Source organism: Heloderma suspectum, chromosome 4, assembly GCF_057233095.1.
Source record: "Heloderma suspectum isolate Gila_16-S chromosome 4, 16-S_ref, whole genome shotgun sequence".
NCBI lineage: Eukaryota > Metazoa > Chordata > Lepidosauria > Squamata > Helodermatidae > Heloderma > Heloderma suspectum.
Window position 1 is genome coordinate 112140099 of NC_139461.1, and position 13334 is coordinate 112153432.

The window sequence follows — 13334 nt, forward strand, 5'->3', positions numbered from 1 at the left end:
GGACTAGCCTACTCGAGGTAAATGTGGGGGTTGGGGCACACAACAGCTATACCACGGAGAACCTGACTTAGGGAAAATAATTGGACTTTAAGCAGTCTCAGGAAATCCGGTTTTTCCCTGATAAACTCCAGGGTGGCTTCTGGATGGCTATGACGTCATGTATCACTAATGACCTCAACACACAGCCAGCTTGGAGTAAATCCCTGGTGGAGACCACCCACCCAAGACTCTCCTTCTTTTCTTTTGTCAATCTAAAATTCAACAAGAGGACGAGGGAGAGAACTAGAAGCAGGGACAAATAGGGAGAGAATATGCAGAGGTTTCAGTTGCACGTGCTTAGACATGGTTACAGGCCTAGCTGCAGTCAAGCATGGGAACTCTGAGGGTTGAGGACGGATTTGGGGTAGGTTTTGAGGAAGGATTTGAAGAAAGTGGGAGAGGTGGCATCACACAGGTGTAGTGGGAGGCAGTTCCAAGCTTACAGGGCAGCAAGGGAGAAAAGGTGGGGTCTTTTTGAGGGAGCATAGACCATGTAGTAGTAGCTACACTTACAGCTGCTCTCGGCCACAGTTCCCTGGAGATATGCTCCCTACAAGCATTGACAGATCAGTGCTGTCATCTGGTTATATACATGAAAATTAAAAGAGAAATTAAATGCATTCCTCATCCCCCCACCCCCAAAATAGTACATTTGTGTTTTTCAAATATTCATGTTCAGTGTTGATTTTTTTTTCTTGGCATTTCAGTTCCTTTAGTAGCTGGTTTTACTTTTGGGTTTGGTTTGCCAATCTGCTATATCAGAACCGAAGCCCAGCATCTACTGTAAAGGAAGGAAAGGTCAAGTCTAGCAATGGTTCAAAGCACAAGTCTGCATTCAACTCGTAATTCCAATTGTTAGCAGCCACCTGCCTCTCATCTTGGCTGCCACTTTAGTACATACCTCTACATCTTATTCCCTTTGAAGCCCCCCTTTTGAAGTGTCCTTTGCTGTATCTTCCCAAATATGCTATTGATTTGACTTCCTTCCTTCCTTCCTTCCTTCCTTCCTTCCTTCCTTGTGCTGCTTCTTTTGAAGGCCTCTTCCATCCAAGTATTCTGGGTTATATGGAACATGTCCTGGTTTTGTCACCCAAGCCTTAGGAAACAAAACTCAAATAATATTGCAAATGAAGGTCAAGAGGGACAAACCCAGGGTTTTCTTGGTGCCGGATACAACCATCAGCAGGTGCTTCCAGATGGAGGGCTCCTGGTAAAACCAATCAAAAGACATTGTGCAGCTGTGAAGACCTTTTCCTCTTTAATGGTGTAAAAAGAAAAAAAAGTCAGACAATGCTATGGAAAAGCATGGGAGGGTTACACGAACTGCTGGGTGAACTTATTCCAGGTGGATTCATTATTTCCTCAGATAATAATGAACTAATTCATGTAAACTTGGCTGAGAGTTCTCTCTTAAATCAAATTCTTGTTATGCATAAATGAGCTTTTGCGCATGCACAAGTGCATCTTGGGAAATGTAGTTTAGGAATGCATAGTGCATCATGACATCATGTGTCACAGAGTTATGTGATTGGTTGTTTTCATGTGGCTTCTTGCAGAAACACTCCACCCACCAGCAGCGGTACATACAGTATATGTTGACTTACCAAACAAAATAAAAGTACTGTGTGAACAACCATGACCCAAATCCAAGGAAAGAAATCTCCCATCCAGAAAGAAAGAAGTTAAAGAAAGCACACCTACAAAGGAGTTTTCAATGTCATTAGGTCACTATCAGGCATTTGTCCACCAATCACTACGGCCCCAAATAGTGGCATACTGAGGTAGTGAGATAGGAGAAATGGTCTTGCTGGACAAATGTGAGATAGTGACATACTGAGCAAGATAGGGGGAGGCATAGGTACTGCTGACAAAAGTGCTGCTTCAGTTTACCCCTTAAATTTTAAAAAAGAAGTTAGCGGCTCTTTGACAGTTCTTTGACAGCCAGCCCAGAAATGGTGGAAAGACACACCCCTGGGCAGGGCTATCATGCCAGAGTAAATGCGGAGGGTGGTGCACACCACAACAGAAGTGCAGATAAGCTGACTTAATGAAAACAATTGGACTAAAAGTAGTCTCAGAAGAACCAGTTTTTTGGCGCAAAACTCCCAAGTGGCTGCTGGATGGCCATGACATCATGTATCCCTAACGACATCCAAATGCAGCCAGCTCAAAGTAAGTTTCTTGTGGAGACACCCCCGAGGACTGCTGACTTGGCCATGCCAGGGATTGAACCTGGGACCTTTTGCATGCAAAACATGTGCTCTACCAATTGAGTGATGACGTTTGCCTTAATTTACATCCATATTTCCGTATAGATGTTTGTTTACCTTTCTGTGCAGCAAACTTTACAAGTTTCATACCAAGCGATGTTCCATTCTTGTGTGATTCTTGTGTCTATATAAAAGAGGGGAAAAGAAGACTAGGGAGGCTCTCAGCTGGTACTGGGTATCCTCTCCTTTACCCCACTGCAACAGCCCCTCTCCCTACAAAACAACAATGGGCCTGGGTCAGCATTAAGGCTGATGCCTTTGGCAGCTTTGCTGTCCCTCTTCTGGCAACATCCTTGATTATAGAATAGAAACTACCTATATAGGGTGGTAGTTATGGGAGAACCGCATATCCTCCAGCTCCAGTTTTATGGGCAGGTGATTTTTGTAGACTAGAGGCAAGAAAGAACCCACTTTGCTTGCTTTCAGATGGTGCAAATTGGTATCAGAGCCCAACATTTGTTGCAGAAGTTGATATCAAGGCCTAGAACAATTCTGTATCTGTATCTGTGAGGACTTTGGTTGACAGAAGATCCTGCCCTGCCCTTGTCTAAGGAACTGAATTAGACAGCATTTTGTGTATGCCTTCCAACTCCAGGGTTATTTATCCCCCCAAATATGAAATTCTGCATGAGTGATATTTGGTTTTAAGGAGCAAACAGGTGTTAAAGACACAAAGTTTGACAAGAAAGCTAAATTATGCAGGTAGTTGATATATTCCTTATTTTTACAGTGATGCAGTGGACTTAAGTTGGGCAATTCCTAGTCCGGATTTTGCTGTGTAGTCAAAACGTATGACAATTATTCATCTGCAGCACTCGTTCACTGAACTATTTCCCTCTCTCCTTTCCCTGTTTCTGCAGGGCGATATCCACAGCAAAACAAAGGCACATACATCCGAGTCCCTTTGGTTCAAGAGCTTGAAAGTGGGAAATGGGGTGCTAAGATCACCCACAGAGACAACAGGACTGTTGCCCTGAATATCATGCCAGCCGCAAACTGCATTGTGGGGAAATTCCGCATGTATGTGGCGATCTCAACTCAGATTGGCATTCTCAGGACAAGACGAAACCCAGACACAGACACGTATATACTGTTCAACCCCTGGTGTGCAGGTAAGTCATGTGCAATGTATAGATCTCTTACACATGATGATGGTGGTGAAAACAGTGCCATCAATGTTCTTGGCCCATTATAACATATGGAAAACTCCTGCTCCTTGGAGCTTAGTCAGCATTTATGATTTGACAAGTTTTAAAAGCAATACTGGTAGAACCCAACATTATTTCCCTCCTCTATAGCACATTTATATTCATTGTCTTGCTCACATTACAACAGCACTGTATGGTTCAGGGATCCCCAAACGTTCTGGGTCAGTGGGCACACTTGGAATTTTGAGAAAGTGTTGTCGGTGATCTCATAAAATGGCTGCCATGGTGGACATGGCTGGTCACAAAACACCCATTTCCCAGAAGGTAAACTGGTAAGACTATAAAAGAAAAGTAACTTGCCTGAGAAGTACCAGGCTGATGTGGGGAATGAGCTCTAAAACACAAAATCAATCTATTTTGAAGCCAAATAAAGATGGTGCTGGAGGGCAGTCCTTTACTTTGTAGCATGCCAGCTTCCCAGTTTAAAACATAATAATTTAAAAAATCTTAAATAGCCTGACAGGTGCCAAGAGTGGTGTCCACATTGGTGCCATGAGCATCACTCTAGAGACCCCAGATGTAGTTGGTCATTATTATTCTCCCCCCCCACGCCATTTTATTGATGGGAATGATACAGAGATATAGGCTATCTCTTGAGTCCGCCTTGTGTCAAATGTACCATGGGTGAAAATCAGTTCTGTCTTTTTGCCAACAAAACAGCATCTTTCAGCACAGTGGTTTCCCCATCCCCATTGCCCTTCTCCCCCACACCCCAAATTGGCACTTGAAGGTTGAGCTCTTTTCTCAATTGCTTGGCTATATTTCCACAATGGAGTTTGATCAAACCAGCAATCTTTTTTAAAACGCCTCCCCCCAATATGCATCCTTAAATATTCAAGATGAGTTTTACACCAAGAAAAACCAGTTGTATGACTAAGGGAAACTCAACGGCTATTTTTTTTTTTAAAAAAAAAAACCCTGCATGGAATCTTGGTCATGGATCTCTCATATCACATCTCCAGCTTAGCCACACTTCATCACCTCTGTTTTTTCCAGTCTGTCTCTGGGGCAGCTTCTCTGTGCCACATCACTGACTGTTCCCTGGGTTTCAGAAGTAGCTCCTGACATGGCCAGAGAAAAGAAAGATTAAAATCCCCACTGCACATATTTGTCCTATAACAATCTTCTTTGGATTGGGGTCACACACGCTATGTGCTTTCAACTGTGTTAGCTTCTGTGGATGAAACCAATTGGCTTTGTTCATTAAAACAATGCATATTAGATCCCTGAATCATTTCCTCATCACCAGTACTATTGCTCCGCCAGCGCACAAGAGCTATCTCTTGGATTTGCTTCTCAGCCCAATGCCAGCTGCATTAATAGCTGTCAAAAATCAAGGACGCTCTTTTCTGCAGCGTGCTTCCCTTCCTCAGCAAGAATTCAAAGACCTCCTTCTCTCTCTCTCTTTTTGCTTCGACAGCACTTCATTCGACACAACATGGAGCACATTTTGACAAAGGAAATTCATTAATCTCCATCTCGTTTCACAAAACTTTATGAAGCAGAAGTGGCAATGAGATGCAAACTGATAACATTTCAAATTTTCTGAGCAGAAGAATGCGTGTGTGTTCATGTCTGCATGTGCTTGCACGTGTGTGTGTATCGTCAACAATATGCCCCGCAGTGGCAGGATGAAAGAAATCAAGTAAATAATGCATTTACCCACTCAAATACCCAGCTCACTCATAGTGTCATTTGAGTGGTGGCAGAAATGTGTATTGCTGAGGCCTGGAGCTTCCGTCTCTAGGGCTGGCTATCTGCTGGAACTAACCCTTACTGTTTCCCCTTTTACTTCTCAGTTTTCAAATATAGTGAATTCCTTATCTACCATCAGCACTTCAAAAGCTCCCTCTGTTGAATTCTGTGGAATTCTATGCATAAATGCATGTGCACACACATAGGGAGATATTCAACATATAAATGTATGTGTAATGGGGCCATATACTGATTTGCGCACCAATCGCTTTCGTATTATACTTTGTTATCTGTCTGCCTGTATGCATGTGGGTGTATATTTATACCTATACCAATACCATCATGTAATCTATATCTGTTTCCAGTAATCTGATGACTTCATCATGTCATTCCTAATGTTGGGGCCAAACTAGGCATGATACATCACATACAAATGTGTCAGTTAAAGAAAAAAGAATAGCAGACACAGGGGAGCATGTGGGGAAGGAACGGTTAACTTTTTCCACTGCTGCTGTGTGCCCCCCACCCCAGCAGCTACTACTGGTGCTTACTGGAGGGTTCCCTAATATCCATCTGGGGGAAATTTTCATCTGGGAGGAAGGGTTAACCCCCCTGGTGCTGTGATCCTAATTATCCCCTCCCCCCACAGCTGTCCCTATTACTATAGATAGTTAGTGTGGTGTAGTGGTTAGAGTCTTGGACTGGGATTCAGGAGACCCAGGTTCTAGTCCCTACTTGGCCATGAAGCTCACTGGGTGACTTTGGGCCAGTCACTGACTCAGCCTAACCAACCTCACAGGGTTGTTGTGAGGATAAAAAAGGAGAGGAGGAGGACCATATAAGCTGCCTTGAGTTCCTTGCAAGAGGGAATAAGGTAGGATATAAATGTAATCTCCATTTTTATCCTCATAACAACCCTGTGAGGTCGGTTATATGTTAACTGAGGTGACTGGAAGTGATGCGTTTAGCATCTTGTCTAGACTGGCCCTCAGAGAAAGTGACTTGCTATTGCCTGCTCGTGCATATCTTTATTTAGGCTGTTTTCATGCCAGCTTGTTCCCTGGATGATGTCCTTGACGGAACAGCCTGTGCAAATCCTGTCGGGGTTGCTGATCAGCGCTCCGCTTTAGGATTGGTTGCAAGGAATGTATGCGGAAGGGGAGATTGCCCTCATGATGACTTCTGGATAGACAGTGCATGGAGCTTCTGATCTGCTGACTGGGAGGTCTCCAGCCCCCCCGGCTTGAAGTGGAGCCCTTCCCTGCTGGTAGCTCTCAAATCAAAAAGAGCTGGACACCTGGAACAGATTCCACCCCCCCCGGGGGGGGGGAGTTTTAAGGCTGCAGGCCTTTCTAACAAGAAGTTGGAACCTTTTCATCCAGCAGATGGACACATGAGTAAGTGGCCGAGGCTTGGCTTCCTACTCACGAGGGTTTTGCTGCTGCTCTTTGCAGGCAAAATAAACAATCAGCAGAAGAATCTTCTGGGACAAGGAGGGATAGCTTGCCTCTCATCCTCCCTGAAAGCATTGCTGGTGTCTCCCCCCCCCCCCCCGAAACATAAAAGGCCTTATTGATCATTCTTCAGCCAGTGAAATGTCACCAGACAGCAGCATGTGAGTGGGCCTTCTCAGGGGTGGCACCCACTCTTTGGAATACTCCCCCATGTGAGGTTCGAGAAGTAAAAGCAGTGGCTGGTTTTAAGGGCCTCTTGAAAACACATTTGTTCACACAGGCTTTCCTTGACCTGTGAGGGACTCTGTGACTACCCTGCTTTATTGTTGATGGTGCTGTAATGTCTGTAATGTTAAAAAGTTTTAAATTATGTATTTTTTATTTTGTTTTTACATTGTTATATTGTGTTTTATTTTGAACCACTTAGGGATTGTATTTTACTAAGTGGTATAAAGTATTATAATAAATATAATAAATGAAACTCCCATAAAGCTGCCCTGCGCAGTCTCCTGGAGCCCATCTCTACTCGCCACACTAGGTGAGTGGCTATCTAGAAGCCTGCATCTCATATAAAAATGGGCAGTGTCCAGACTGTGCAGCTCTTCCTCCAAAATCTTGTAAGTCCAGCACAGGTTTTACCTTTAAAATATTTTGACACCGCATTGCTCCCCATCATGATTAAGAAGTTTTGAAACTGTCCTTTAATGTACTATGCAGATGCCTGAATGCATCACGGTACTCCAGATGTTTCAGCTTTGCAACACAGACTCATAGACCGCTTGACAAGAGGTGGCATTTTAATTGTGCTTTACGGATCCTGCTCAAAATAGTTAGCAGTTGCCATCATGTCTTGTTTTTGCTTTCACTTTTAAGTTCAAGTACAATCGCGGGGAATTGTGTGGGGCGAAAGGATATCCTACTGCTATGCTAGTGAACGAAAGGCAGCCTTTTCATATCATTGGCAGTATTAAATGCTGACATCCATTATAAACAACTTGCTTGTAATTAACATGCTTTTATAAACACAATTCTGCTGCAGAGGATGCTGTGTTTCTGGATGATGAACAAGAAAGGCAAGAATACGTCCTAAATGACCTTGGAGTTATTTTCTATGGAGACCCTGAAAATATAAAATCCAGGAGCTGGAATTATGGTCAGGTGAGTCCTTTTGAAAGGAGTGGGCAGAAGTTCCACCACTTATCCTACAGTCTTAAGACTTTCTGCACCACGGTGCTGTATAACATTGCTGACAGCATGCGCTCTGTCTCAGGCGTTAGAGTGCACCAGTTTACTGGTACAACTTTTAAAGAAATACTTAACATGGTCACTTTGGATCCGCCCTGTTATGTTTAACAGAATTACGCAAAAAGTTAAGGGCTTGCAAAGTCTGGCCTTGCACCTCAGTCCTAAATTTTTGCTTTAGTGTGTGTGGATGTCTTTATTCCCCTTCCCCCCCCCCCCTTTAGGTGTACAGCTGAGACATCTGACAGGTGTTTGAAAACATGTATATTAGTTATTAATTTAAAAGCTGCATCAACAACAACAACAACAAAAAGAAATCAACAAAATACAAACAAGAATGGAAAGCACCATAAATGTTGTTCAGAAAACCTCAGAGTACTCTACAGCAGCAGTAATGCAGAATCACAAAACCTATTCAGCAGCGATAGGACTTTTGGAAGAGGTTCGTTTTGTATGCTCTCCCAAAAGTCATTGAGAGTTGAGCATCTTCAACCATCTTCAGAGAAGCACTCCATCACGTTGTGTTCCATTCTAGTCCTCCGATTTAAGGCAGGGAAGCTGTCCAGCGGTGCCAGAAGTCAAAGGAGAGGAACTCTCCAGAAGGTAGCTGGATTAGGCAGAGGTCTATAGAGGGCATTGCAGCCTTCCCCATCCTGGTGACTTCCAGATGTTTTGGACCACAATTCCCAGCAATCCTGAACACTGGACATGTGGGCTGGAGCTGGTGGGAGTTGACATCAAAAATATCTGGAAGGCACCAGGTTGGAGAAAGCTGGGCTATTGTATCAGCAGCCTTCAGGTTGAAACAGAGGGTTTACATTAGGACTGGGTAATACTCAGCCCATGGGCCACATGTGGCCTCCCCATCCTTTTTTGTGGCCCCCAAATTGCTGCTGGCCTGCCGAATTGCCACCGAGTTTTGGTGGTGTGCAGCGGTGAGAAAGAAAGCCACATTTCTGCTTTAAAACAAGGCATGCAGGAGGCGCACAACTGCTTTAATGCAATATCATGCTTCCCCAGGGCTTCCTGGAGTGCGGCTTCATTAACACAAGGCCCACCCATCACACGAGCTTTAATTTAAAACGAAAATGCGGCTTTTCTCTTGCTGCTGAAATGTAGCAGCAATTCAGTGGTGGCAATGGCAGTGATTGCGGTGGTGTCGGGAGGGGGTTTGGCTTGAAACATGACAGGTAGGTTGCTATGCAATGTCTAAAATGGGGCAGGCAGGTTTGGCTATATAATGGGGAGGCTAGGCCAAGGTGCCAGGCACACTGGATGTTAAAGAGGCAAGCATTTTGTTTTCAGGCCATTCTTCACAAGGCGATCTGAGGTATGTGATGGTTCCTAATCTGAACGGACATGGGGTTTATTGACCCAGCTAACAAGGGAAAGATGACCTCAGTAGTGCTAGGGTTTCCTATCAGCTGTACCTCCACCCTGCTTAGATTCAATTTCAACCTGTCTAAGCTAATCCATTCAACCACAGCCTCAAGACACTGGTTTAGAAAACTAGCCTTGGATGCTTAGCTAATGAAATATAGAATTTAAGGGAAGCAGTATTGGTGTATTTATGATACCCATCAGCAAAGCTCTCAGTTTCTGTCAGCAGCTTCCTATAGATTATGGATGTTAAGCCGCATCAGTGATAAAAATCAAGCCTCATATGTCAACTGCCAGGAGGCCGATATAGCAGCATCACTGAAGACCCCTTGAGTTCATTCCAACAAAAAAAGAACAGCTTGGCAGGTAGATCTGACATCCCCACAAGCTACTCAAACCAGGCTAATAAAAGTAGGTGATCTGACACACAAAAGACACTGAGAGGTCAAAACATATTGAGAAGGAAGAATTCCCTGTCAATAGGGCTGGCCCCCTCATGAAGCAGGGCGAAGGTCCTGCCTCAGGCGGAAGAGCAGGAGAAGTGGCGAATTGCACCCCTTCTGTCTCCTGCCAGGAGGGCTTGCCACTGCTGTAACCTCCAGTGGGTTCTCTGGAGAGCCCTTCTAGCTGCTCTCCCACCATGGCATTTGCCATCACGAGAGAGTGGCTAGTGGGGCTCTTTGGAGCATTCGCCCTCCGGAGAGCAATGTTGGTCAAGGAAGCAGATGGTGTTGGCTCTTCAGAGAGCCTGCCAGGCTGAAATGCCTGTCCCTGAGAGGCTGAAATGCTTGGCTCAGAGCCAGGCATGGGAGGGGTGCCCCAGGAATTGCCTGTACAGACAAGGTTAATGTTATGGACACCAATTCCAATCATTCTTGACTGCTGGCTATGCTGGCTAGGGCTGATGGGAGTTATAGTCCAAAACATCTGGAGGGCACCAGGTTGGGGAAGGCTGGTCTAATAGCAATATTTACTTTAGAGCAAGGAAGGTGGAAAGGAGAGGAGATTGCTGGAGTGGAGAGGGGATTGCCTTTTAGGGGGGCATGTTTTCTCTTTATAGAGCACTGTGCTCTATTTGAAGGCATCCTTTATTTGAAGGGCTGTCTGGTCCAAGCCCAGTTTAAAGATAGAGGACCATAAGAAGGGAAAGCAAGGACCTTGAAGTTGCCCATCAGCAGTTAGCATCTGGACAGCAGACTGAGCAAGCAGGCACTCAAATTCACCTGGGCACAGTCTTGCACACTATGGTGAGATGTACTGTATTGGTATTTAAATTGTAATAATAGTTTCTGAATTTGCATGTATACATATGAATTAGTATATGCACATTCTATGCAAACCACTGTCTCCTTTTGTCCTCTTTTTTGGCAGTTCATAAGTGGCTACCCTAGGCCCATTAAGATGGGTGGAGAGGGCACCAGGGATCAGCTATGTCAATGGTTCCAGTCAACCACTCAACAAATCCACCAGAGCATGAAGCATAGATACCACTAGCATCTCCAGTATATCTCCCCACCCCAGAGCAATCCAGAATCCAATGGGCTCCTTAAGTCTCTGTGGGTAGATCATTTTGAGGGCCACCCAGCCTTTCCCAAGTAGGCCTTGTCAAAGGTCTAATCTCAGTATCTGCTGTTACTAGGTGCACTCATCAGAGTGCTGGAACTGGCAATAGCTCTCTGTTGATTACAGTGGAGGCTGGTAGTTCTGATTTTGGTGGGGCTGTGAATCTATTCTGGGTTTCAGTCAAAACCAGGCAGAACTGTGAGAAATGAACTTCTGTCTATAATGTCAACATATTCCTGTAACTGTTACCCTTGGAGGCTTAGGCCTACAAACTCTACAGGTTTGACTGGCACCCAACAGGATCAGGGGAGGAATAACAAAGAGAAGCTCTGTGAGTGTCTGTTTCAGGGAATTTAAAGATACAATGCAACCTGGCAACTCTATATTCAGCACTGCCAGATATAAATGTAGTTTTGATGGATCCTTGGCTTCTCAAAGTGAACAATCTTTCTCTTACATTCTCTTCTTCTTATCAAAATGAAGCTTTTCCTGTAGCAAGATGAATGCATTATAAACCACAGGTGGCAATAGTTTGGGTACAAAGTCCACTTTTTATTGCCTTGTGTTGCATAATTATCCAGTGATGGCCTGATGTTATGAAATCTGATGAAAGTGGAGGCAGGCCAAGAACAGACTAAAGGCTGCCTCAGCCAACAGCTGCAAGATAAAGAATCTTGCATCTGGTGCAGTAGAAAGCTTGTGCCATAATCAGTCTTAAGTGCCGTGATGGAGAAAAGTCCTATAACTCCCAGCCAGGATGGATGGCTGGGGAATGCTGGGAGTTGTGGGACTTTTTTTCTGGCTAAACATGCATAGGATTGCACCCTTAGAAGCTTAAAATGGTTGTATATGTGCAACAAAGAGAGCAACATTTTGAAAGAGCCATTACCAGTGAGTTATTCTTGCTACAGGATAGTTTATGGGCCAGTCCATAGAATAAACATTCAGCTTTTTGAGGACGACATTGTTTCCGGGAGTCTTTCCTTTGGGAAGGTCTTGACTCCACTGTGAAGTCAGGTTCACAGTGTAGGATTATAACTTATTATTTAGTAATGAGCTTCTGTTCTGTTCCAAAAGGGGAAAAAAGCAATGCAATTATAGGTAACAGAGCCAAGGAGATGAATTATGATAAATGTACTATGTCCAAACTGATGCAGTCGCATTAGATAGTCCCACATCATGTTGGTTATGTTAACTGATCAGTGACATGATAAACTTGTTGCTCTTTTTGGCCATTTAGCATTTTTAAAGAAACAGAGACCAACTTGAATGCATAAAGAAAAGCTTCCAGGACTGTTACGGTCCAGCTTGCAATAGAAATATAATCGCCTCATTTGTTTACCCTTATTTAGAGTGGCTTGTAATTGAATTCATGTGCCTTTGCCACCATTCTGGCAATTGTTTTCCCAGAGACGTTGTCATTTTTGGTTGCTATCCAATTTCTTCAGAGCAAATTGGACTGTATCACAGGGCAGGCACTTTCATAATGAATTCTGCTCTGTTTAGGCACTTCTGCCCCCTATTTATTCCTGTCCTTGTTGTCATTGGATCCCAGAATCTACAATACTTTATTAGAGTTCATTCTCAACGAAGACAGTTTCAGGCCACTTGCTGTTGCTGGTCTGTCTTTGCGAGACTTCCCACCACTAATCAGGAGAAAGTGCAACAAGTGACTAACTGCATTCTGAGTGTCAGAAGAGGGAAAGTTTGGATTAGATCAGAGGTGGGCAATTTTTTGGCCCCCATATGCTTTGGCCTACAACTCCCATCAGTCCTAGTCAGCTTAGCCAATGGTGAGGGCTGATGGGAGTTGTAGGCCAAAACTTCTGGAGGGCCATAAGTTGCCCATCCCTAGATTAAATTCAATTTGAGCTACAGCTCCTCAGTGTTGACCCCTAGAACAAGGGTGGGTGGAAAGGAGATCTTCAAATGTTTTGGACTTCACTCCCAGAAGCCCTTGACACCATGGCCAATGGTCAGGAATGCTGGGAGTTGAAGTCCAAAACATCTGGAGATCTATTTGCTATCCATCCGTGCCCTAGCACAACATATTTGTAATACCAGGACTCAATGCTGGAGCGTTGCACTTGGATATTTTAGTTGAATAGCCACACTTCTGGAGATGACCATTTCAATTCAAAATGTCCACTACTTCTTTAAGCTGTGTTAACCATATTCAGCACACAGTTGTTTAAGAAGAACAACTACAAACATGCAAGACACAAAAAGACATCCTCTACGTACACGTCTTGTGAAAATGGCCAGGATCTGCCTCTGGATTTGCTTGGGTCTGATGTGCAGCTGACCTGCATAATCTAGACTGTGCTGTGCACCCACTCTGTGTCCATCCACGCTGCACCATGCCTGTCCAGTCATGCTTTGAGTTAAATATAGCAAACATTTCATCATGCTGCCCTTTATTTATTTAATTTAAAATCATTCGTATCCCTCTTTTCCTCCCTAAGGAGATCAGAGTGGTGTAC

General features: G+C 44.2%; 1 protein-coding gene across 2 annotated transcripts in view; it reads left to right on the forward strand.

Annotated features, from left to right (window-relative positions):
• Window positions 1–13334, forward strand: part of F13A1 (coagulation factor XIII A chain) — a 130198-nt gene that overhangs the window by 46705 nt on the left and 70159 nt on the right. For both annotated transcript variants that reach the window (XM_084850397.1, XM_084850398.1), the window contains exons 4-5: window positions 3170–3421; window positions 7706–7824. In XM_084850397.1, coding sequence (XP_084706523.1) covers window positions 3170–3421; window positions 7706–7824 — 371 coding nt within the window. The remainder of the gene's footprint in view (window positions 1–3169; window positions 3422–7705; window positions 7825–13334) is intronic.